The following is a 25,792-nucleotide window of genomic DNA, read 5'->3' as shown; positions in this document are numbered from 1 at the left end:
GGTGGTTGGCACCATGCACAGACACATGGTGCTTGGGCACGGTGCTGGGCCATGGGCGCCCTGGCACTGCTATGGTTGAGCACCATGCCCCTCCATGGCGCCCGTGCACAGCCCCTGCTCACCGTATGGTGCCACCGCATGTGGGCACCGCTCAGCACCGCGCTTGGCGCTGCTCCTCCGCATCCCCACACCGCGCTGTGCGCCCCATGGCGCCGCGCATCCCGCTTCTGCCCGGCTCTTTTCTTTTCCCCCTTCCCCCCCCCCCCCCTTTTTTGTCCATGTTTTGGGGTTTATTGGTGCTACTTCCTTCCCCTTTGGCTTCCCGTCAGCGCTGGGGCAGCAGCTCCCCCCCGCGCCCCCCAACCAAGGCAAATACCTCAACCCCCCCCAATTCCCCGAGCGAATCCGGGGCGAATCTTTCCGAAATCAGGGATCCTTCCGCAGCGGTTTCTTCCTTAATTATTATGGGTTTTTCTCCCCCCCACTCCCCCCCTTTTTCCCTTTCCGCCCGGGTTTGTTCCTCATTTTTCCGCATCCTTCAGGGATTTCAAACCGCCGCAATTCCAGCCTCATTTTTAACCCCAGGAGCAACTTGTTTGGGTTGATTCTTGCATTTTTTTTGGGGAACCCCTTGGTTTTCCCACCACGACTCCCCCCCCCCAAAAAAAAACCCCATCAAGAGGTAAGAATTCCACCACAATCCACCCATCAAGCGCCATTTCTCCTTCAGAGTCGGGAATTCCATTGGAGGCGGGGAGGGATTTTAGTGGGGGGGGGATGTTGGGATCATGGAAAAGGGGAGCGGGACGGCGGCAGGCGGAAAGGGGGGGACACACGGGGGGTGTCCCGGCGGCTCCGAACCATTCACACTTGAAGATTCCTGGTCGGGACTGTGGTTACTTGAAATGAAGTTTTGATCCGGGGCGGATCGAGGACCGGTAGATTCTATCCCCATGTCTCAAGGCAATAGGATTAATGTGTATTAAACTGTAGATACTTTTAGGACAGTAAATTTATGCTGATAATTTTATTTTGTATAATTTTCCCCCTTCCCTCCCCAGTTTTTCCTCTTTACGTTTGATTTATTTCTCCCTTTTAACACCCTTTCCCCCCACCCTCTTTTTTCCCCGTGTTTTGGTAAATTTATTTTTTAGGATGCCTAAAAATGACAAGTTTTGGATCCTTCCCCTTCTTTTCCCCCCCTATTTTGTTGGGTTTTTTGTTTTTTTTTCGTTTCATTGCTGGGTTTTGGTTCTTTTTTTGGTTGATTTTGTAATTTGTATTTTATTCTGCGTTGCCGCGGCCGCCGGGCTGTGAAATGTATTATTCCTGATACCTTTAAAATATTGTGGGTGTTTTAATAAATTTTATATTTATTTTTTGCACTCAAAACGTTGCCCTCCCCCCCTTTCCCCCATTTCTGCTTTCCATGTGTTTTGGGGGCTGGGATTTGGGCTTCAGGATGGGTGGGTTGGGAAGGGGACCTGGCATCCTAGAGGGGTTGGTTGGTGAGGGGAAGATGGGGCTCTGTCTATTAGGGAGGCGTCAGGATGAGGAGCAATGGTGGGAATAGGATGGGGATGTGGTTATGGGGGGAGTGTCGGGATGCGCATCTGGGGATGGAATGGGGAGGGAGGAAGGGAGCAGGGAGGGGGGGTATAGGGAGGTAAGGATTGGGATCGGTGTTCTGAGGGGTGGGTGAGGATGGTGGCCACTGCTCACATAGAGGAGGAGCCAGGACAGAAAGGTGGTGCTGGGCATCACCGACACACACAGGGATCCACAGTGGTGCCACTCGGGTGTCCTGGAGCACAGCAGTTAAAGGGGTTTAACCAGTGAGACTGAACTGGTTTTGTGCCTGTAAGCACAACTCCCTTAAGGCTCCCAAGCCAAGTGAACCGGAGTCTGCCCCTGCTCTCCACAGGGACCAGTCAAAAACTCACTGCAGTTGGTGGCATCCAAACAAGTCAGGGGATGCAGGGACAGGCCAAGGGGAATGGCTTTAACCTGCCCGAGGGGAGGTTGGGATGAGCTCTTAAGTTCTTCACTATGAGGGTGCTGGGACACTGAAATGGGTTGAACGGAGAAGCTGTGGCTGCCCCATGTTGGGATTCCATGACCAAGCAGCACCTGTGCTGCTTCCAGCAGCTGATTCTTGAAGCAGCTCTTGCTGACCAGCCCCAGCTTATGGGATGCAGCGGGTGGCAGCGATGCGCTCGCTCCATCCCTCCCCACTCCCTGGCCTGCAGTGCCCCTGCGTGGCGCCGGGCTGTTCCCGCAGCGCAGGCTGAGCGTGCAGCTCCATGGGTGTTAATGGCCAACAGTATCCTTATCCCTGCGGAATTCCTCTTGTTTTGCCCTGGAATGTGCCATCCGCAGGCAGACACTTACAGGTGTCTCATGAAGCAGTTCCGCAGCGCTGGCCCGACCTCAGGAATTCAACCCCAGCTTGCTCAACCTTTGTCCCTTGGAGCCTGGCACCTGCTGAAGGATTTCAGGAATTCTCTGGACTTTGGAACTTACTTCTGTTTTCAAACCTGCTTTCCCTGTGCTGGCTGCTGCTCATGGGGTTATTCCCCGGCTCTCCCGCAGACAGAGGGGCTGTAACCAAGGGGATAAACGAGTAGGAAAAGGCAAAAGCACGCATCCCAACTTTTTTAAGCCATTTTAGCATAATAGATCCTCCTTCCCCTCCCTCCTCCAGTCAGTGATCAGTGGGATAATGAAAGCGCTTGTTGATACTGAGGAGATGGGAGCTGTAACTTCAAGTGCCTCTTCAGTGACAAGTACAGTGCAGGGAGGTTGGATGAGTTGTGTAAATCATGAGCTGATGGCTTCGCTGCCTGAAGGACTTGTGCTTCTGTACAAGGAACAGCTCAAACTATGGCTTAGTTTGCACTAGTGCAACACTTAACAGACTTCATCAGTCAGAATCTCTTCTCTGGTGATGGTGGCAGGACATCAGGACCCAGGTTAAGGATGAGCAGCAGCAGCAGCAGGCACAGGAGGTGCCTCCACTCATTCAGTGACCCATTTGATGTGCAGATCGTTCAAAGGGTGACACCCGAATACAAGGACACCCCATAGTACTATTCATAGGGAACACTGAGTCAGCATAAGCCTGAGCTCACTTTCAAGCAGCCCTTTAAAGTGTCTTAAGCCTCTTCTAGTGCAAACCACCCACTGAGACACCTTTGGACCCGATGGTGTGCCATTGCCCTGCAACATCCCTGCAAAGCCTTTACCCGCTCCCCAGCACAAAGCATTCCTTCCTGAAGCTAAAGCCCAACCCCTCCTCAAAAGCTCCAGCAGCAACATGAGGGTGGCTCAACAGAAATGGAAGTAGTTTCACTCATGTAACCCAGCTCCCCAGTGGCAAAGACCATCAGAGCCACTGCTGCCCAACCCGTTTTATAACCACAAAGATCACCCAAGCTCCCCCCTTGTTCAACACTTCCCATATTTAATTTATTTAGGTATTCTCTACATCAAAGTATTCTCATGCCAACGCTCCCATCCCAACCTCAAGAAAAATAGACTTGACACAGCTTTAGGGCGGAATGCACTGGAGTAGAATTGCCATTGAGTCCAAGTTACAGAGAACACTGAACAAACTAAAGAAGTGCACAAAGGAGACACCAGGGAAAGCTGGAATTAGTTACACATCCTTCAGGTCGTGTTAGCACCTTCCTAGACAAGTATAGAGAGGTGCAACGTGCTTTAGTTAGCCAGACCAGAGCATGGACTACAGTGAGCCTGGAAAAAAAGCAGGGGAGCCTGCCAGGACTGGGCTTGGAGCCCCAGCGGAACCAATGGGAAGGAACAGCACTGCACTGACTAGCCAAGGCTGCAGTGTTTGCAATGCTGAGCTCTCTTGGCTAGCCAGACCCGTGCCTGGAGTGCAAACCACACCAGTTCCAAACACAGCTCAGGACTAATGCAGTAAAGCCTTGTCATGCTACCCACTGGCCTGTGAGCTCTGAAAAGACCCTTTGCTAGTGGAAAAGCACCCAGCACCCTAGTGCCCTCAGTTTGTGCACACCTTGAAGAACCTTAAGCCATAGTTAAACACCAGCGACTTGTGTTTTGCAGCAGGGTATGTTGTCATGCACCATGCTTTGCGCCTCTTAGCCTGGGCTTCAGGCAAGAGGGCAGAGCTCCATCTGTTCTACCAGCAGCACCACAACTGTCTGTGATCAGACTGAGCAGATGCTTCGGACAAAGGAACTCAGCATTTGCTCTTATACTTGAAAGTAAAGATCTGCAATCCTCGGGCATCCCCTTGAAATGCCTACAAAAGGTGCAGTCACAAAGCTTTGACTATTGCACATCTCTGAGAGCTGGCCTACATACTCTGCTGACGACCCAAGCTTTGGAAGAAGGGCTGCTTTAAGACCTGCTATCAGTGTGCACTGGAACACTGGCACAAACGTCACCTATCCTTGGTTTTCATTGTAAGGGCGACAAGTAAACACCAACACATGGAAAAGGAAAACAAACAGCATTTCACAGAGCAAGGGGTAAGAGATGAAGCTGCGGTTAGTGCTTTGCAGTGGAATCCCGAGGATAGAATTCAGCCAGGGTTGCCTGAGGAATCCTCTTCAACATCTCCTTGGGGAAGATCCTTAACAGCTGCCACCCGATGTCCAAGGTCTCGTAAACGGTGCGATTCTCGTAAGGACCTGCAGAAAGCAAGCACAGGCTGAAATGTGGGGCAGGGAAGGGTCTCAGCACCAAGCAGGAGGCAGGTGTGGGAGCAGGACCTTGCAGGTGCTCCCCCAGACTGGGATGTGCTTGAATCACTGACCCTGAGCAATGAAGTTCTTCTCGAACTTCTGCAGGAACTCCAGGTAAAGAAGATCATCCGAGGTCAGAGCTTCCTCACCAACCACAGCCTTCATGGCCTGCACATCCTTCCCAATAGCATAGCAGGCATACTAGAAGGGAAAGAAACCAAAGTGCTTTGACTTTGATCGTTCATGCACCCATTTCTGTTCAAACTCAAAGGGTCTCGCTAACTCCATGATTAAAAGCAGCCTCAGCAGTGTTCTGGATGGCAACTGTTCAGCAAGCCTTTTACAGGCTCTTTAGTACAAGGTCTGCTTGAAACATGGCCCTGCTTCTCTGAAGAGGTTTTTACATACCAGTTGGTTGGATACATCTGCATGATCCTTCCTGGTCATGCCCTCTCCAATAGCTGACTTCATCAGTCGAGACAAGGAGGGCAAGACATTAATAGGTGGGTAAACCTGGAGGAAAAAGGCATCCAAGACATCATCATTAACACTTCAAGAAGTACAGAATAATCTTAAGTATACTCTAACTGGGGTGATACATGCCTGCCTGTTATGCAGCTGCCTGTCCACATAGATTTGTCCCTCAGTGATGTATCCAGTCAAGTCAGGGATAGGATGAGTAATATCTGTGGAAATAAAATGGGGCCTTTTAGATCCATTTTAGCACTGATGCAGCAGTGCTAAATGCACTAAACTGCATTGCTAAATTGCAGTGAAGTGACTTCCAAAGTGAAATGCCATCGGTCAGTACCCCCCTTGTATCACCAAGCTCTTATGCATGGTTTAGAGCTCCTGCTACAGGGCTGAAGAACAGTCCTGAAGTCTGAAACAGGCAAAGCCCTTCTATTAATAATAAAGAGAAGGCAGCCAAGAAATGCATCACTGAGATAGGAACCTGAAGGCCACAGGATTTGCTGTGTGTCCAAAATAGGGCAGGTTGCTCTAAAGGAGTCCTTTAAAGTGCTATTTATTAAAACCACTTGAAAATAACTCACCATCATTAGGCATGGTAAGAATAGGGATCTGAGTAATGGAACCATTCCTGCCTTCCACGCGCCCAGCACGCTCATAGATAGTAGACAGGTCAGTGTACATGTAGCCTGGGAAGCCACGCCGGCCAGGCACCTCCTCTCTAGCTGCTGATACCTGAGGCAATGCAGAAGAATGTTTCCAAGCAGTCAGATCTCTCATCTAGACCTGGTATCTCCCTTCATTAAGCTACACTAACGACTTGAAGCACCCCTTCCTGCAGGTGATACCAAAACACAGCCACACAAACCCCTGTTTGGCACCACAACCACGTAGGGCAAGGCAAATCTGAAACTACAGTATCCAAGTGCTGAATGCCACCAGCCAAGTAAGCCTCAGAAATGCATACCTCTCGCAGGGCTTCAGCATAGGAGCTCATATCTGTCAGAATGACCAACACATGCTTCTCGCACTGATATGCCAAGAACTCTGCTGTAGTTAGAGCCAGGCGAGGTGTGATGATGCGCTCGATGCTGCAATAGGACAGTAAGGTGTTATTTATGTGTGTGCTTTCAGGCTGCAGGGTAACAGTTTGGGGTTACAAAGACCTTAAAACCCTCTGCTACTCGCACCAACTGGAATGCCAATGTAAGTGGCATCTGGCAGGACACCAGTGGGGCTCCCTCTTCCAGTTTGCTTGTCCTTTTCAGCCTTTTCCCAGCCAACACACTGTAAATACTTACGTTGGATCATTGGCCAAATTCAGGAAGAGACACACATTGTCCATGGACCCGTTTTCCTCAAAGTCTGACTTGAAGAACCGAGCAGTCTCCATGTTCACCTAAAGCACGGTATTAAGACATCAGTTCCAGACCAGGTTTCAGCGTAGTGCATTTTGCAGCATATTAAGGTCTAAACACCTCATCAATAATCCATAAGCAAAGCTCTCCATGATGAAAATTCCCCTGCATTCCCAGAATGAGTTCTTTCTAGAATTCCAGGCTAGAGATTAAGTTTAAGATGCTTTTTCCTGATCAAACACATTTTGTTACAGTACTTTTGGCCATTCGGGATATTCAGCCAGGCAACTCAGCACTGTTTATAAGACCTACTTCAAATACTTCAGCTACCCTCAGCATTGCTTGATTTATTCTGCAAGCATCATTTTCCTCCAGTGATATTGGCTTACACCCATAGCAGCAAACACGATGGCAAAGTTCTCCTCACTGTAGTCCATTACATCTTTGGATTTCTTCACCAAGCCAGCCTGGCGACATATCTGAGCTGCAATCTAGAAGGAAAACACGTTTCAGCTCACCTCGATGTTTGATGCTATTATCCAGGCTAGAATTTAACCACGTTTACTTTTTAACCCCCGTGAATAAGTCACTAAGGGTTTAGGGAACAGCTCTGAGAACTCACCTCGTTGTGGGGCAAGCCAGCGGCTGAGAATATGGGGATTTTCTGCCCCCTGGCAATACTGTTCATACCATCTATAGCAGAAATGCCAGTCTGAATCATTTCCTCTGGATAGATACGACACTGGGGATTGATGGGCTGACCTGGTATGGATTTTAAAGAGAACATACATTATTCTATATACGTGTCTGAAGCTTAATCAAACTGCTACTGACCACGAGCACTGGTAGAAGGCTCATGTCAAAAGGTGCAAACCCCACCATTAGGTCTAGAACTCTTTAGATGTGCCTGGTCAAACCTGAGCCTTTTGTAGATCTCAAGACTCTGGCATGCTGTGGTCATGTAAATGGCCAAGAGAAGCCTGTCAGGTTATTAAGTTTTTTGTCTTCGGAGGCTGTGGAATTAACATAGTCTACACATACTTCAAAGAACAGCTTCCAAGCTTCTGCTGCCTCATCTTTCTGCACTTATGTAAAGCTGATGTGAGTCTGTGCCACATACTTCAAAGATTAATCTTCCCCTAACAGGTAGACCCTACACTCAAAACCAAATCTGCTGTAACATTCAGCAACACCAGATTTGTATTAACTCCGTATCTGAAATGGATTAAGGACATACCCATTATGTCGAGGAAATCTTCAGCCAAAACAATGGGGCCTCTGTCTATAGGTTTTCCTGAGCCGTTAAATACTCTGCCTAAAAGAAAGAGCAGTAAAATAAACCTATGAAAGTAAGTCAGTGTGTGGCAAGTCTGCTCGTTCTTCCAGGCAATATCAAGCACTTACCAAGCATATCCTCAGACACAGGGGTTCGAAGAATATCCCCAGTAAATTCACAAGATGTTTTCTTAGCATCAATACCTGAAGTCCCTTCAAATACCTGTGAATATACCAGAAGAAGGAAAAAAAAACACACAGGCAAAAGGACTAAGCATTGTGCTGTACAAAATCACACACTAAAGAGCTGCTTCCCAGCCTGATCAGCCACCAGGATGAAAAGCAAGGTGGTCTTCTGCAAGCAAAGGATTTCAAGAGCAGCTTGTGAGTATAAAACATCACACAGAGACCTATTTTAAACCAAATTCATGAAGTATCAGCAGCAACCAACAAACCCAGCGCCAATCCTTTGATCTCAAGCATTTCCCTTTGCCAAGAGGGGAGAGTTCTTCAGATAAGAAGAATGAATATTAACAAGAAACAGCTGCTTAGAAGAAATACCTGTGTCCACATAGCAGAGCTTGGATCCAACACTGTACAGTTACAGTATGATTCCAGTAATCTTGGAGTAAGTAGGTAATGTCCTTTTTCATTTATAAGTACCAAAAGAACATACCCTAAGATAGATCTGAGATGGCTCAGACACATGCTAAGTAATAAAATACTTGACTGCTGCAACAAGAGACACTCCTGTCCCTCACCATACCTGAACCACAGCTTTGGAGCCACTGATTTCCAGAACCTGCCCACTCCTTCTTGTGCCATCAGGAAGAGTCAAGTGGACAATCTCTGCGTACCTAGGAAACTGAAGATGAGCAAGAAAGGTGGAAAGCATTAAAACCCAGAGGAATAGCCACGAACAAAAGTTACCAGTTTCAAGCACGCTTAAACTTAGCAACTAGTCTAGTTTTTAAAGTAAACTCATCATCAGAGCAAAGCTGATTCCAAGGCAGTTAAAAGTTATCAGGCTAAAGCCATTTCTGCAGGGACTGTATCCATGTAACACTTGCTCAGAGCTTCAGGCTTACAGAAAGACTGGCCAGAATCTGTTCTAAACCCGTACTAGTCCCAAAATACTAATGGAAAGCTGGAAGAATGAGCTGGCTTTTGCCTCTTCATCAGTTGCTTGCCACTAATTTGAGACCAAGCCAAAAGTGTTTCCAGTTCCTTTCACAGAGCACTTGTGCTCTAGTAACAAAAAGGTCAAGAACAAAGCAAATAGGTATGTTTCTGCATTGAGTTTAGACCACATTTTGGGTGGTTTTGGTAAAACTGAAGCACTGGTTCCTTTCTTGCCCTCAACAGGCTCAACAACTCTCCCTGTCTGTCCAGGACAGGCACAACTCTCCCTCAGAAACCTTCATTCATTCAGAATCTGAATCTTTACCTTTACTTGATCCAAGATAACCAGGGGACCATTCACACCCGAGACAGTTTTGTAAGCTGCAAGAAAGCGAAGCACAAGTCAGATGCTTCCTGAGGACACCAGTAACAACCTACATAAAGCTTCATTCCTATCACCAGCCTCAGGTCTGCAGATTTTGGGCCCAGCTCCATACCACTGCTGTCTGTTACGAACTCTACAAAAGAAGGATGAATTATGAATGGTGGGACCAGCATTTTTGGCTGCTCCCTGCACCTCAGGTAACCTTAACTACATGATATTGCCATTTCCTTGACTGTCACAGAAATCCACTGCAGGTCTAGATGCAGAGATAATGGCAATGGCACAGAAACACCAATGCAATGTACAGGGGACATTTTAAGCTAAGGAAAATCAACAATCACAAGAGCTTTAAAAACAAAGCAGGGATTAACATCTGTAACTTGTGATGAAGGTGACACTGCAATTTATGCCCAACAAATGGCAAGATCTTCATCGTACTCAATCATACTCAAAGATACTTAATCAATACTCAACTTGGGGGTTTTTTAAGCACAGAAGTGCCTTGCTCCACAACACTTGTACAGCCTCTAGTGAGCCAAGCAAGTAGATTCCATGCACCAAAGCTGATCAGCAGAGCTTCTCCAGTGAGCTATGGGCTTTGGCACTGCTAAGAGGAAACCTCACAGCACCTTTCCCATCTCCTGAGGACGGGTCAGTGCACGATACTGTAAGAGGATGAATTTCACCTTGGCCAAACTGCTCCTACTCTTGGGTTTAACTTAAGGATTGACACCCGATAGAAGGCCGCAGCTCATGTGTTAAACATCAGCAGCCTCCAGGGAAGCTCTACAGGCAGCTTCCTGGGGTGCTGAGTGCCCAGAACTCACCAGTGCTATCAGCCCAGTGGAAAGGGTGTGAAAACTGTGTCCTGTGTTACTCTAAGGACACACTAATACCCCAGCTGGAGCCTGGAATCACTTGATCCACAGATAACACTGAGTCAAAGCTTGATCAGGGTCACAGGAGCAGTGACCAAGGGAGTGACTGTTAATCACTTATCCCTGGGAGGGAAAAGTGAGCAAGTGGAGCCATGTGCAGCACAGGGAAGACACCAGCACCATTCAAGGCAGAGGAAACAGGCACTCGTGGTACCAGGGAATGAATGATCCAGCTTAGCCCGGCTCTGGCACACTTACCATGCGTTGTCTCAACTGTCAACAAGGTGGCATTTACAGTTCAACAAACAGCCTGAACTGTTGCAATGTAATCTCCTAATTGGCAATAATCAGAACTGCATTAGATAAGGCTTGAGGGTCACTGGGTGTATAAGGAGGTCTAAAGCTGGAACTTCTCAGGTTTAGCAACATCCTGCTGGACACATGTCCCTGAATCAGTCTCAGTCAAGAGCACAGGCTGGCCTGCTCTCTTCACCCGAGCAGGGAGAACCCCACAGACATTATAACACAGCTCAGACTGCAGCTGTATGCAACCCACTGGGAATGGAAAACGTGCTCTTGAGCAAAGCATTTCATCCCATGACTGTCTCATGAGCACATCTTCCTCAATCGGCAGGAAAGGGCTCACACTCCCTGTGTTGTCCACACAACAGTGTCTCCTTGACATGAAGCAGCATCAATCCCCTTTGAAAGCAGCTCGCCACTGACTCCAAATTCCTGTTTCCAATAAAATCAGACAGGTCTATGACAAACCAAAAGCAACTGGAATGTTTTTCATAGCCAGATTGCAGCTTGGGCACAAGCCAAAACCTACATGGAAAAAAATCAAATTCACAGAATCCTAGCATGGTTTGGGTTGGAAGGAACCCTAAAGCTCATCCATTTCCAACCCCTGCCATGGGCAGGGACCCCTTCCACTGGAGCAGCTTGCTCCAAGCCCCTGTGTCCAACCTGGCCTTGAACACTGCCAGGGATGGGGCAGCCACAGCTTCTCTGGGCACCCTGTGCCAGCGCCTCAGCACCCTCACAGGGAAGAGCTTCTGCCTAAGAGCTCATCTCAGTCTCCCCTCGGGCAGGTTAAAGCCATTCCCCTTGGCCTGTCCCTATATCCCAAAGCCCCTCTCCAGGTTTCCTGCAGCCCCTTCAGGCACTGGAGCTGCTCTCAGGTCTCCCCTTCAGGAGCTTTCTCTTCTCCAGCCCAGCTCCCTCAGCCACCCGGGCTCCAGCCTCGGCAGAAGCCTCCTCTCCAGAGGAAGGCAGGCCCGGGGGTGTGCAGGAATGGCAGTGACTGACCTGGCGTCCCACCCAGGCCGGGGCTCTCAGGGGAACCACCCCCGCCTGACACACTGTGCGCGCTGCCGCTGCTCGCAGGGAGCCAACCGTGCAACCACCACCTACACCGGCAAAACACCAGGGAAACACCGCAGTTTTGGCCTTCCCCTCCCCTGCAGTCACGGTTTGTTCTGTTTTCACAAGGCTTCAGTATTTCCCCTTCCCCGCAGCACCCCGGCAGCCTCCAGCTCCTGCCGCAGACGAAGGACACCGGCACCCGGCGGGCTCCGGCTCGGGAGGCCCCACCGGACACCCCCGGTTCTACCTCAGGAGCGGTTCCGGTTCCCCCCCCGCCGCCCCCGGTGCCCGCACTCACTGAGCCGCGGCTGCGAGAGGAAGTCCCGGGTCAGCGCCGCCGCCTGCTCCAGGGCCCCCCCCTGCTCCCGCGGCCCCCCGGGCCCGGCGCCGTTCACCAGCCCGCGCATCGCCCGCACCACTGCGGCCATCTTCTGCGCACGGCGCCACCGCGCATGCGCGGGGTATAGGGAGCAAGAGGGAGGGACCCGCCCCGCGCAGCGCCACCCCCCCCGGCGGGGAGGAGCTGGCCAGGGTGCTGAGGGGGAGAAGGGAGAGGGAAGGGAAGGGAAGGGAAGGGAAAAGGGAAGGGAAGGGAAAAGGGAAGGGGAGGGAAGGGAAAAGGGAAGGGAAGGGGAGGGAAAAGGGAAGGGGAGGGAAAAGGGAAGGGAAGGGAAAAGGGAAGGGAAGGGGAGGGAAAAGGGGAGGGAAAAGGGAAGGGAAGGGGAAAAGGGAAGGGAAGGGGAGGGAAAAGGGAAGGGAAGGGAAAAGGGAAGGGAAGGGAAAAGGGAAGGGAAAAGGGAAGGGAAAAGGGAAGGGAAGGGAAAAGGGAAGGGGAGGGAAAAGGGAAGGGAAGGGAAAAGGGAGGGGGAAAGGGAAAGAGAAGAGGAAAGGGAAAAGGAAAAAGGTGAAAGGGAGAAGGAAAAAGGGAAAAGGGAAGGGGAAGAGGAAAAGAGAAAAGGAAAAGGGAAGGGGAAGGGGGAAGAGGAAAAGAGGAAAGGAAAAGGGAAGGGGAAAGGGGAAGAAGAAGGGGAAGGAAAAGGGAAAGGAAAAGGGAATGGAAACAGGTGAAAAGGAAAGAAAAAAGTAAAGGGAAGACAAAGGGAGGAAGGGAAGGAGGAAGGAAGGAAAAAGGAAAGGAAGGGAAGGAATGAAGGAAAAAGGAAAGGAAGGAAGGAAAGGGAGGGAGGGAGGGAGGGAGGGAGGGAGGGAGGAAGGAAGGAAGGAAGGAAGGAAGGAAGGAAGGAAGGAAGGAAGGAAAGAAGGAAGGAAGGAAGGAAGGAAGGAAGGAAGGAAGGAAGGAAGGAAGGAAGGAAGGAAAAGGATGAAGCTAAATAACGAATGCTTTGGCAAAAGGGTTCAATGCCTGAGGGTTCCTTCTGCCACCCAAGCAAAGCAGAGCCCTGGCCCCCTGCCCATGTACCCCCAGCCCTGGGTATCCCACCGGCTCCATGCGTGTCCCCACACACAGCCCAGCCGTGTTCTCAGGGGTCTGCTTCATCCAGCACCAGTGCTTTGATCTGGGAGTGTAACAGAGGCTGCTTTGGGTAGATAGGAGATAAGGAACAAGGCAGGAACTGGCAATGAGGCAGGGCTGCCCATGGAATCACCCCCCTTGTGCTGCTGCTGCGCACTCAGATGTCAAGGGCTTACAGTTGTTTGAAGGACAGAACAAGAGCTGCCTTAAACCTTTAATTTAATATAAACTAGAGAGCGGGTTATCTATAGACACCTTTTCCCATTAAACATTAGTCTGTCAACCTTTGATTTCCATATGAGTTATGTATCATTCCTAGAATCATAGAATCGTTAGGGTTGGAAAGGACCTTAAGATCATCCAGTTCCAACCCCCCTGCCATGGGTAGGGACACCTCCCACTAAGCCATGCTTGCTCTCCTCCTTGCTTCCCAGTGAAATGGAATTATTTGATGTTCCAAACCAATCTTCCCTCTCCTTCTACGTTAAAAGTAGAAATGCTCTGGGGAAATAACATTCTCAAGGAGCTACTGGCAACCCTGAGCTGGTTTGGAGGAGCTACAAAGTGCCAAGGACCGGTGAGACTGATGGAAAGAGCAAACAATGACACAAGGAACTGTTTGGAGAAGGAGGGAGCAAACCCAATAAATAACCCCCAGACAAAGGGCAATGCTGTCGAGCGGATTAAACACCAAACTGGGAGGCTTTGGCCAGCTTTCAGCTCTCTTTCTAATGCAGCGTGACCTTGAGCGCATCACCCAGCGCTCCTGTTTGTTGAGAGTCAACAGGACTGAACAAAGTTTGCGCTTTACAACTACTTTACCTGCAGGGACAGGCCAAGGGGAATGGCTTTAAACTGCCAGAGGGGAGATTGAGATGAGCTCTTAGGCAGAAGCTTTTCCCTGTGAGGGTGATGGGACACTAGGGTGGGTTGAACGGAGAAGCTGTGGCTGCCCCATCCCTGGCAGTGTTCAAGGCCAGGTTGGACACAGGGGCTTGGAGCAAGCTGCTCTAGTGGAAGGGGTCCCTGGGTTGGAGCTGGGTGAGCTTTAAGGTCCCTTCATCCCAAACCATTCCTTGATTCCACGGTGGAGGAATATCAGCAAAGAGTGACTTTAACGTCTGGTTCTCCAAGTGCCCATTCAAATCTTGTGTGCTCACTCGGCCCTGGGCTGGCAGTGTCACATTAGGAGCCATTTGCCCCATGCTTCCTTTGGGCACACAGGAGCCTTGGCTGCACAGGGGATGTATTTCCCTGCACTGCTGAGGTGAGGGAACAGGAGTGAACAACCTCCTCCAGTGCATCCTGCTCTCAGCTGAATCCATAGGAACCACAGTCAGCTCCAGGGCTGGCACGGGGGCTGCTGCCAGCCCTTTTTCAGGCCCACATCCAATGCTGGGCCATCAGTTCTCCAATACTTCTCATTACACAAGAAATATTCACTGTGTTTTATTATCTCACTCTGGTGATTTCTTATTCTCTTTATCCTGCAGGGTTCTTGAAAGCAGAAATCTGAACATTTATAATGGTATACTGAAAGTACAGCTCAGGGAGAACTGCCTGCAAAAAGCTGCCACACTCATGGAAATGCTCCCAGAGCACATATGAGTAAGCTTTCCCATCCTCCGTGCACAACAAGAGCCAAGACGCTGCAATCTCCTTCAGCTGCCACGTGAGACATGTCCTGACCTTGGGGCCTACGGGAGATAACAGTAACAGTAGAAATGGAAATAAGAAATAGAGCTAGAAATGGAAATAGGAACAGGAATAAGAAATTGAAATAGAAATAGTAATTGCCATCATATTAATAATAACAAATGATTATAATAATAATAGTAATAATGATAATAAAAATAAGAATAAAAATAAGAAAAGGAAGAAGAGGAATAATAATAAGACAAAGAAGAAGATGAAGATGATGAAGAAGAAGAAGACAAAGAAGAAGAAGAGGAGGAAGAAGAATAGGAAGAGGATGAACAAGAAGAGGAATAATATTAATAATAATAATAAGATGAAGATGAAGAAGAAGAAGACAAAGAAGAAGAGGAAGAAGAAGAAGAATAGGAAGAGGAAGAAGAAGAAGAGGAATGATACTACTACTAATAATAATAGGACGAAGAAGAAGAAGACAAAGAAGAAGAAGACAAAGAAGAAGAGGAAGAACTGTCTCCACATGCTCCTCCTCACCTGAAGGAGAACCTGAATTCTTTTCTACCCAGCGCCCAAGGTACAGCTGAGCACTTCTAAGCTCCCTCAGTAGATGGCAATACTGCACTGCTCATCCTCGGTCTGCTTTGTGGCTGTTGAGAAAGCCATTTCCAGGCCTAGGCATCCAATTCTCAGCTCATGAAGTATATTTAAAGGCTTCAACTTCTGCTCTAATGCACACCCAGGGAACTCCTTGGTAGGATGTACTCATCTCACGTTATCGGCAATGGGTTTTGATCATGCAGAAGCCAGACAAATGGTCTCAGTGGCAGATTTACACCGCAACAGAGAAAAGGAGAATATGCCGAGGATTTATGCTCTATCTCTGCAGTGAATCTCCATCTCCTGAATGAAAGATGGCATCAGTTCTGCTTTAAAGAAAGAAATCACGGAGCAAAATGTCAAAAGTTTAAGAAAACAGAAATGATGGGAGAATAGAGATCACCTTGTAAATGGCATTTGCAGCACCTCACCTGTGCAGGGATATCATTTCCCATGCAGCTTTACTGCCCTTGTTAGTCCAAGAAATATCTCCTTGTCCCTGGAGACAAAGCAGGCAGCACAACAGCACAGGGAAAGGCTGTGGACAAGTGCCAGCATCCTTCTGTGGGGAGGAGGCAAGGGCAGAACTCAGATGTGGAGGGACCACAACCTGTTGATACCCAGAGGGAGGTGAGATTGCCCCATAACTGCCCAAAATCAGGGGGCAGATCAGTGCATTCCAGCCTTACAAATATCTCCATCCACTATGAACACTTATCATCACTCTTAGCATTACAGAAACGCTGATCTACGTTGTGGACTATGCAAAGGCAGCTTCTCAGCACCCCATGAGACCCAGGGACATAAAGATTTCACCAGCTCAACCCAGTGAACACACACATATGGCTCATGGTGATGTAAAAACTCCTACAGGTAGCAGTAGAGGAGCTGGAATGAGGTCAGCTGTACCAAGGACAAGAGCAAGAGAATGGCCATCAGACACTGAAGAGCAGTCCAAGACCTAGACTCTTATGTATTTCCCAGGGCCATATAATAATACCAGCCCAGTGATGAATCCAATCACTGCCCCCCATAAACACCCTCCAATGGGGCAGAGCAGATTTCCTTCACGGAGAAGAGGCATGAGCAGCCCCAGGGTAGGGTGTTTGGTCTGCTCAGAGCCAGGCAAGAGTTAAGGTGCTCAGAGAGAGAGATAAGCATTGATGAAAGCCTGGAGATCGGGTGCTCTGTGCAGATAAATGCTCCTGCCTTTCTCCTGCCAGCCCACCCCACTGCCCTGCTCTGACGCAGAGGGAGCTGCGGGGCTGAATGGAGCTTGTTTGAGGTTCCAATTAAATCTCCATGGAAAAGGGACACTCATATCCTCTTCTGATAGACGGTAATCATAAACCCTCGGGGAGCTGCAGAGCACATCACCTCCTGCAGCAGCAGCCGGCTCCTCGCACCAACATGGGCTGCAGGGTAAGAGCCTTTTCCACACCGATAGGTTTGTGTTGGGAAGGGAACAGGGGCTTGAGAGGTAAGGGCTCCATTGGTCTACGTGTATTTATTGTCTATGCTTCGTTACTCCTTATTTCTCTCTATTAATTTATACATAGATCTCTTCTCTTGCATTAATTCTACTTGGTATTTACTGGTACCTGGAGGTACAGTGAGAAACAACCCGTTTCCCAACTTAGTGACTTGTGTGGCACTCGTACTTGATGACAGAGGGCCTGGAGCGTTTGCTTTCCTGAATGAAAACACGATTAATCTCATTGCCTGGGATTTCAGGAAACCAGGGTTATTGGGAAGGGTGATACTTCGGACTCAGCTCCAGTCATTTGCCACTTAGTCTCCGAAGTGCCTAAGAGCTATAAGAGTAACTGGCTAATTGTTTGCTTTGTTTAGTGCAAGTTTCTGATTGATATTTGCAGCGTGGCCAAGCAAGCAATCTTCTCTCAGCCCTCTGAAGCTCTGATCTTAATCACACACTTTAGGCTTTTAAGTCCTGTATCTTGCCACGCCATTTCAATTAGGTCAAATGAAAAGACATGTAAGGCAAATGAATTTCCTTGGAGACCAAATTTAATCTCCGAAGAACAAACATGGAATAGAAGATGTAGAGCTTACCACTGATAAGCTACCAGCTTGATCTGTGCTTTGAGTCTTTGGGAGAAGACTTAAATGATGCCTTGAAGCAGATACAAGATGTGTCGGGAGAATGGAAATGGGTTCGAACACACTCCATTTAAATGCAGGCTTGATAAACCCACTGCCTGATAGCAAAGCTGGTGGTCCCAGCTCCTTAGGAACAGCACCCAGATGCAAGACATTGGGAGCTGCTTCCTCAATGGAGAAGCCAACAGCATCGGGAGGTTGTAACCTGGAGCCTTTTCTTCCAAGGTTATTGGAGACCTTCATCCCTGAGGACCAGGATCCAGCCCTGGCCATGCTGCCGGCTGCGGAGCACATGCCCTGGCGCTGGCTGGCAGCAGCAAGGGCATCCCGGAGGCTGGTGCTGGTGGTGGTGTTCGTGGCACTGCTGCTGGATAACATGCTGCTCACCGTCGTGGGTATGGCGCTGATGCTCGTCTCTGCTGGGCGCTGGGAGCCTTCAGGACCACCAACGTGTGGCCAGAACCATTCAGTCCTGGGTGCTGAGCCAGGAAATGGAGTCAGATCACTAATTCCTTCCCTGTTTGCTTTTTCCAGTACCCATCGTCCCCACCTTCCTCTATGCAACAGAATATGAAGGCACCAACAGCTCCATTGCCCCAGCTCAGACTGAAACAGCTCCTCCAGCCCTGAAAGCTCCTCCTTTCTCCTCCGTGTTCTCCTATTTTGACAACACCACGGTGACTGTCTTGGTCTCCACCAGTGCCATGGAGCTGGTGAATGGGACGGAGAGCAGCATCTCACCAGAGCCCACTGCGAGCATCCCACCATCACCCAGCAGCTGCCCTGAGGGTGAGGAGTTCCTCGCCAAGGAAAACACCCGTGTGGGGCTGCTGTTTGCCTCCAAGGCTCTGGTACAGCTGATGGTGAACCCGGCCGTGGGTCTCCTGACCAACAGGTAGGGCAGAGACCTGGGTTTGTACCTTCAAGCTGATGAAATCGGCTTTAGCTGAGCTTAAAGGGCTGTGCTGCCCAGGTGCAGCCCCTGCAAGCGTGGGATTACAGAACTGGTGGGTAGAATAGCAAGGGGGGTACATGTGCATTAAACCAAGCATGGATTTTACCTATTCTAAAAGCCTACAAGTTGATATTACAACATAAACCCCCTCAGATGAGGACAGATGCTATTTAATACCAGTAACCACCATATAAGCAATGATTCCCACCTTGCTATGGAAATAATGTTTTCTGCCCATGGTTTTTCTTTGCCTTTATCTCCATCAGACACATGTGGGCTGAGCTGGGCTCATGCCCATGTGTTCTGGGTGGGTTGATGAGTTGGCAAAACCAAGCCATGTCTCTGGGTGAGCTTTATGGGAGGACACTGGATGCTTCCTTGAACAGCCCTCATAGACACATCCACATGTTTAAGAGTTGATCTCCTGCCCACAGAGGCTGGGCAGCAAGGCCATATCTTGGGCTGGAATGAAGAATCCTCCCTGAGATGCCTCTTTTTCCCCTCTCTAGGATAGGATACCACATCCCCATGTTCATTGGGTTCGTCACCATGTTCCTCTCTACAGTCAGTGAGTATTGCCCTTCTCTCTGCCCTTCACACCCAGCAGCACAGGAGAGAACACACTGCTCTGTGCCTGCACCACTGTCCCCATGCAGAGCAGAGCAACGGGTCCCAGAAATGGGTGACAAGAAAGGACAAGCATCCCTCTGCCCCGTCCAGCACCCAAACCGATGCAAGCTGAGGCCGCTCCTACAGGGTTTTAATGCTCACTCCACAGCTCTGCCTGACCCATGTTTCCCCTTCCTCTGCAGTGTTTGCCTTCTCAGGCACCTACACCCTGCTGCTCATCGCCCGAGCCCTCCAAGGCGTTGGGTCATCGTTCTCATCAGTCGCAGGTACAAGTTTTAGCTACCCCTTAGCCTCTGTGTTGGCTCCTCTTGTCTGGGTTGTCATCATCTCAGGAATGATCAGCAGCACAGACACCCCTTGAAGCCTTCTTTGGCTTCAAACCCATCCTCACTGCTCCTGCCTGGAGCAGACAGATCCCCCCCAAAACCCAGGCTGCTTTCAGAGGAGCCCCATCACTGTGGTACCAGCCATGCTCATGTGGCCTCTGCTCCCTCTGCTCCCAGGCTTGGGCATGCTGGCCAGCGTGTACACGGATGACTTCGAGAGGGGCAACGTGATGGGCATCGCTCTTGGAGGCTTGGCCTTGGGTGTGCTGAGTAAGGAAACCTTGCTCCCGATGGGGTTGATTTCAACAGCATCTCCAGAGCTTTGCTGGCCATCACCTGCATGGCTGTGCCCCTTCCCTGGCCTGTCCTCCTCCCTCCTTTGCTCATTCTCCATGGGCACTTCCCATGGGATCTGACACCTTCCCCTAACACCTACTGGCTAGGTGGCAGGAGCCGAGCACTGCTGGGATGCTGGGATGCAGAGGGTGATGGGGATGGTGGCAGTGCTGCTGTGTGACAAACCTTTCTCTTGCAGTCGGGGCCCCCTTTGGCAGTGTGATGTATGAATTCGTGGGGAAGTCATCTCCCTTCCTGGTCCTGGCATTCTTTGCCCTGTTGGATGGAGGTGAGAAGCCAAGTGGTTAAATCCTACCCCCAAAAAAACATGAAGAGATTTAAATGTGGATGCTTCAGGGAGAATCTCCCAGGGCTTGTGTGAAGGAAGAGGCACATTAATACACAGGTGACAGCAGCAGAACTGGTTATTCTGTCACTGCTAAATCAGATGTTTTCTGCCACCAGATGGTTGACATAGCAATAGAGTAAGAAATAGTCCCCCATTACTTAATAAATCCCCTGATTGCATTAATGGCTTGAATAGCACATAGAATGGTTTGGGTTGGAAAGGACCTTAAGATCATCCAGTTCCAACCCCCCTGCCATGGGTAGGGACACCTCACTTTAGGCCATGCCACCCAAGGCTCTGTTTGGGAATAGCCCACCTGCAGCCTCTTCACCATGCCACAGAGGAATCAGGCTTTGCCAGCATAAATGGTGATCCTCAATCTTTCTCCCATAGCTGCTGCAGATGCCATGAGAGACAGCAGAAACATGCATTTTTAGTGGGAAGCATTAAGCTAATTCAATTATAGCCACAGTTACCATCCTTGCCTCGATGTAGTGCAAGAGACCTTTAATGAAGCATGTGAGAGCTCTTGGAAAATGAAGCGTAGGTGCAATACACGTGAAACTTCCTTTCTAAAGCCTATTTCTTTCCACATTGAACTCCTGCCATGCTCTAGTTGTGGCTCCCCAGCCTGGCAGAGACCACTGGCATAACTGGCTGCTCCATGGGTTGACAAAGCACTTCTGACATGATCCCTGTTAGGGACTTCTGCTGCTCCCTCCTATGGGAGCAGGGCTGGGAGCCACCTCTCCCCCTTCAATGATGCTCCCAAACACAGTTGCTGTAACCCCATGGAGGTCTGATGATGGAAGGGGTGGGGCTGAAGGAAAAGCAATAGGGAAATGTGGATTGGAACGATGCTGCCTCCAGAAACATGCTAACATCCATGTTTGCTTCCCAGCTCTGCAGCTCTGCACACTGCAGCCCTCCAAGATCTCCCCTGAGGTGAGTCCATAGGTGAGCTAGTGATGTGAATGAAGTGGAGGGGAGCAAGCACCCATGAATTCCATGTATTCCATGTATTCCCCATGGATACACATGCAGCTCTGAGCTTAACCCCCCTTTGCCATCCTGCAGAGCACCAAAGGCACACCAGTGCTCACCCTGCTGCGAGACCCCTACATCCTGGTTGCTGCAGGTAAAGCTGGGTATCAGCACATACTGTGCCCCTCGTGACTGAAGAAATCCCTTTGTGCTGCTTGAAACAGCAGCAGAAAGTGGCTAAAATAGAGCTTTTCTCCCCATCAGGAGCCCTCTGCTTCTCCAACATGGGGGTGGCCATGCTGGAGCCCACCTTGCCCATCTGGATGATGCAGACCATGTGCTCCCCAAAGTGGCAGCTAGGTAGGTGCTGTGCTTTGCAGCCTCCATCCTGCTTAATATCATTTACCTAGAACCAGTCCTGCTTTGGCACTGCGAGGTGGCTTGGATAATATCTTCTATCATCCTACAAGAGAAGAAAACATATGCCCTCCCCCGCATGGAATGAGTGATCCCAGGCTGCGTGTTGCTCCAATTGCAGCTGGAAATGTCCTTAGTGGTAGCTCTACAATGTGCTTTTCTCTATTACTGGAAAAATGGTCTGGAATCAGACTTCCCACAAGAGCAATAATGGTGGAAGAAAGGCTGTTCCATGCACGGGAAGCCTGTCGAATCCTGTCTTCTGCAGGGCAGATAATGGTATCGTGCTGGGCTGAAATCATGGCAGGCAGATGGGTTTTGCAGAGGCAGCTCAGAGTAAAACAAGGCCATTTAGAGAGTCGCAGGCAGGACAGGCTGGTGAGTGCTAATTACCAGCTGCCTAGAAAATGGGATACAGAGATAACGTTGTGTTTGCTATAGAAATAAGAACTAATTGTTATCAAACCCAATTGGCTGAGGAATGACACAGGGGGTGCCTCGGGCTGCACTCAGAGCCTAGATTGAATTGCAACCTGGGAGCAGGAGGGCTGAGAGAGCTTCTAATCGAGTTATCCTCTAGGCAGGCAGGAGCATCCATCCTGGTAAGTGCCTGTGATGCTTCTTAAGAACCAGGGATTGGGCAAGGATGGATGAGGGCAGAGCAGGATCTCAGAGATACTGAGAGTGGGGAGAAGGGACAGCAGAGCTGCCTGGTAACCACAGATGTCACAGACTGAGAGGGCTGCCCCTGTCACCACTGAGCCCAAAGGGAAGCTTTGAGATGACTTAGCAGTACCCAGAGGTCAGCAGACAGCAAAGAAAACCCCATATACATTCACTGGAGTTTGAGGTAGCAGAGATTTGAGAGCAGTCTGGACTGAGACACAGCCCAACTGCACTTCACCCACCTCATGAACTCAAGGGGCTTCTTTATTTGGGTGCTGCAATTCAATTCCCTCCTGTTATGCTGGAGAAAAACAACCAGAAGAGCTTGGAGTAAATCTGCAGGATTAACTGTGTGCTGTAGCTGCTAAAGAGAGGCGAGGAGATGAAACATAAATCATGTGTTTCAATGAGGAAGTTGTCTCAGTGAAATGGAGCTGATCAGGTTTATTTATAGTGGCAGGGAGAGTATATTAAAAACAAACAAGTGGTAAATCAGCAAACAGTGCAAATATTGAGCTCTGACTGCATCATGATCCCCCAGCTTTTTACTTAAGCACTTTTTTAATTCTGCTTTCTTTAGTAAATGAAAAGCAGAAAACAAGAGGAAATGGGGAAGAAGAAGAAACCACGACAAGAGAGGATGAGCTTATTAAAGCAGTGGGGATAAGAGTCCTGCCCTTAGCTCCTGTTTGTGGGTGAAGCACTGCACCTCTGCGTGCCTCAGTTTCCCCCCTCACCATCAAAAGCAAATGCATTCTTTATGCCTCTTTCTTCATAGAGGGACCCCCACCCTTCTACAGGGCACAGAGTGATGGGAAAGGGAGCAATGGCAGTGGAGGACATAGGAAAGCACCACTGCAGGGACTGGCTCCCATAGGGATTGCCTTGTCTCCCCATGACATTCCCCAAACAAGAGAGGCAGTTAATGAAGGGTTTTGCACATCCCCTGTATTCACTTGGGGATAACACTCTGGATTATCCTTTGTCTCTCTCAGGGATGGCATTCCTCCCTGCCAGTGTATCCTACCTCATCGGTACCAACCTCTTTGGGATTCTGGCTAACAGAATAGGCCGGTAAGTGGGACGTCAGAGATTTCAGCTCAGCCCAAGCCTGTGCTTTCAGCACGAATCGTGCTCACGGAGCTGTGCACACCGAGAACATCTCCTTCTCCTAACTGAGACCTCGTTGCAGGTGGCTGTGCTCCCTGATCGGCATGGCTGTGGTGGGAATCAGTCTCCTTTGTGTAAGTAAGATGATTCTGAGACCCTTCTGCAAGAAGAGTCAGCAGGGGCAGCGAGGGCAACGGTGCTGACATAGGGTTACACACCTGGCCGATGCTCAGGGGTTGCACTGTGTTACACCTCACACAGCTCTCCTGCCCTCATCCTTTCTCTCTCCTCTCAAAGGTACCTCTGGCCAAGACAATTTACGGGCTGATTGCCCCAAACAGCGGGCTTGGCTTTGCCATAGGTAAGCTGCTGTGGTCAGGCTGTGTGACACGGCTCAAACACAGCTCTCACCACTCGGAGGGGGTGAGGGCTGATCAGGTCCTTCTTGCTTTGGGCAGGCATGGTGGACTCCTCAATGATGCCCATCATGGGCTACCTCGTGGACCTTCGCCACACCTCCATCTACGGCAACGTCTATGCCATAGCTGATGTCGCCTTCTGCATGGGCTTTGCGATTGGTACGGAGGAACTCTTCCTCACAGGATGAGATGCTTACTCAGTGTGTATCTCCTCCCTTTCCTCCACCCAGCGTTCACTGCAAGCAACCAGCACAGAATCCACAACCCAGTCACCGTAGACGCACAGAAACCCTCTGAACTGGACAAGCACCTTTTGCTCTCTGTCATCCTAAGTCCTTTTTGGTTATAAACTTGCAGGTCCATCCACAGGCGGTGCGATCGCACGTGCTATTGGCTTCCCTTGGCTGATGGTCATCATTGGTGTCATCAACATTGCCTACGCTCCTCTGTGCTGGTACCTGCGTAACCCCCCCGCGAAAGAGGAGAAGATTGTGAGTTTAAGCACATTTAATTCTTGTTAACTACTCAGATTAATCCCCAGTGTTACTAAACCATGATTTCTCTTCCCCTTTACCCAGGCAATCTTAAGCCAGGAGTGCCCCATGCAAACCAAAAGCTACACGGCCCAGAAAACCCTGCGTGATTTCCCTCTCACAGACGACAGCGATGTGGAGGCAGAACATGCGGAATAGCACACGCAAGGATGCTTGCCGTGTATTGAAGCTAATATTACGGTTATAGAACATGGATCTATCAGCACCCAGGAATAACCCTGTCTCCCCCAAGGCTTCTGGACACAAGCTGTGTCACTGACCTGTTCTCTTAGCCAAGCAACCCAGAGCAGGGAGCAGAGACTTGGGATTCAGAGGCTCTATTCGATTAGTTAAGCTACTCAATTGCTCTGTGACTTGTAGGCAAGCTGACCCAAACTCAACACATCTCATATGTACAACAAAAGTTATGAAGAGGAGGAGAATCCTATCACCCTGTCCTCCAGAGTAATGCTGTCTCAGGCACAGCGTGTCAATATTATTGACATCTCCTCTTGATGAGTGCAGTGGTATTTGTTAATGCCTTTAAATAGAATCCCAGACTCGTCTGGGTTGGAAGGGAGCTTAAAGCTCATCCAGCTCCAACCCCTGCCATGGACAGGGACACCTTCCACTAGAGCAGCTTGCTCCAAGCCCCTGTGTCCATCCTGGCCTTGAACACTGCCAGGGATGGGGCAGCCACAGCTTCTCTGGGCACCCTGTGCCAGCGCCTCAGCACCCTCACAGGGAAGAGCTTCTGCCTAAGAGCTCATCTCAGTCTCCCCTCTGGTAGGTTAAAGCCATTCCCCTTGTCCTGTCCCTACAGGCCCTTGTCCAAAGCCCCTCAATAAAGATGTCACTGTGCTGCTAATGTGCTCCTTGCTTCTTTGAAGACAGTTAAACAAATGCTCATTGTATCTCACTATAGCTTCATATGTTGTGCTACTGATGTGTAACTTGTGTGCTGCTTGTGTGTCCTTTCCAACATGTATCCAATTAATTATTGATAGAAATGAGGCTGGAAAGAGTTTTAGCCTCTCAGACACATACTCAGCCAGCAAAGCTGGTTGAATCACTTGTGATTATAAGCGACTAATAGAGGGGTTTTAAAACCCCTGTCTCTCAGCTGAGACGGGGCAATAGGCTGTACTTGTGATCCAACCCATTGCAAGGAGAAGTACAATAGGTTTAATTACCCTGCTGCAATTTCCTGGTCACAGGTTTAGAAATGGAGCGCTGCACTGTTAACAATGGAGTTTAATGGTCTGTAGAAGTATGTTCTAGTAAGCTAATTCTGCATCTGAGAAATTCCAATGATGTTCTCTTTTCCAGCAACACCTCAACCTCGCAACTTGTCTTCCCCCAGTTCTATAAACTCATTCCAGCCTGGAATGAGCACTTGTGTCACGCACATCCACTCCACTAGCCAGAAAGAACAGCAGCACAATGCAGATGCATTTGCCAGCAGGGAAACAGGAGGGTAACAGCAACCCATCAACATTTGGTACCTTATGACTCATTACCCAAGGGCACAAATGGCTGTTGTCAGTGTGCAGCGTCCCACATCCATGCTGGGTTGCTCTGGAAGCCCTCCAGCTGCCAGCACCGGGATAACACCGGATCCTTAAGCCC

At 49.5% G+C, this 25,792-nt stretch overlaps 3 protein-coding genes and 1 long non-coding RNA gene across 7 annotated transcripts in view; 2 read left to right on the top strand and 2 right to left on the bottom strand.

The window, feature by feature from the left end:
- Positions 1 to 25,792, top strand: part of MAK16 (MAK16 homolog) — a 55,872-nt gene that overhangs the window by 26,401 nt on the left and 3,679 nt on the right. The gene's annotated exons all lie outside the window — the stretch shown is intronic.
- LOC133279125 (V-type proton ATPase subunit B, brain isoform) lies at positions 4,433 to 12,058 on the bottom strand. The gene is made up of 13 exons (XM_061472551.1): positions 11,892 to 12,058; positions 9,288 to 9,343; positions 8,607 to 8,705; positions 7,970 to 8,063; positions 7,803 to 7,880; positions 7,188 to 7,327; positions 6,955 to 7,056; positions 6,509 to 6,606; positions 6,175 to 6,298; positions 5,792 to 5,942; positions 5,145 to 5,422; positions 4,808 to 4,937; positions 4,433 to 4,682 (listed from the first exon to the last, which is right to left on the bottom strand). The coding sequence occupies exons 1-11, from the start codon at positions 12,019 to 12,021 to the stop codon at positions 5,289 to 5,291; spliced, it is 1,206 nt and encodes a 401-aa protein (XP_061328535.1). The 5' UTR covers positions 12,022 to 12,058; the 3' UTR covers positions 4,433 to 4,682; positions 4,808 to 4,937; positions 5,145 to 5,288.
- LOC133279128 (uncharacterized) lies at positions 15,401 to 20,220 on the bottom strand. Its single transcript, XR_009746781.1, has 3 exons — positions 19,872 to 20,220; positions 15,749 to 15,879; positions 15,401 to 15,643 (listed from the first exon to the last, which is right to left on the bottom strand). It is a non-coding gene; the product is annotated as an uncharacterized LOC133279128 (long non-coding RNA).
- On the top strand, positions 15,886 to 24,666 carry SLC18A1 (solute carrier family 18 member A1). 4 transcript variants are annotated; one of them, XM_061472545.1, is made up of 16 exons: positions 15,886 to 16,739; positions 17,664 to 17,833; positions 17,973 to 18,333; positions 18,903 to 18,961; positions 19,206 to 19,289; positions 19,527 to 19,619; positions 19,885 to 19,974; positions 20,936 to 20,979; positions 21,112 to 21,172; positions 21,283 to 21,378; positions 23,097 to 23,175; positions 23,294 to 23,345; positions 23,509 to 23,572; positions 23,670 to 23,789; positions 23,988 to 24,121; positions 24,209 to 24,666. In XM_061472545.1, the coding sequence occupies exons 2-16, from the start codon at positions 17,710 to 17,712 to the stop codon at positions 24,320 to 24,322; spliced, it is 1,575 nt and encodes a 524-aa protein (XP_061328529.1). In that variant the 5' UTR covers positions 15,886 to 16,739; positions 17,664 to 17,709; the 3' UTR covers positions 24,323 to 24,666. The 4 variants fall into 4 exon arrangements, with proteins under 4 accessions (XP_061328529.1, XP_061328530.1, XP_061328531.1 ...); XM_061472546.1 differs by having other exon boundaries at positions 15,886 to 16,797; XM_061472547.1 differs by lacking the exon at positions 19,206 to 19,289.

Source organism: Pezoporus flaviventris, unplaced genomic scaffold, assembly GCF_033815535.1.
Source record: "Pezoporus flaviventris isolate CSIRO_AGI_PZ_B2104156 unplaced genomic scaffold, CSIRO_AGI_Pfla_v1 ptg000071l, whole genome shotgun sequence".
Taxonomy (NCBI): Eukaryota; Metazoa; Chordata; class Aves; order Psittaciformes; family Psittacidae; genus Pezoporus; species Pezoporus flaviventris.
The sequence above is the reverse complement of the archived record's forward strand: the minus strand, read 5'-3'. Positions and strand labels throughout refer to the sequence as shown.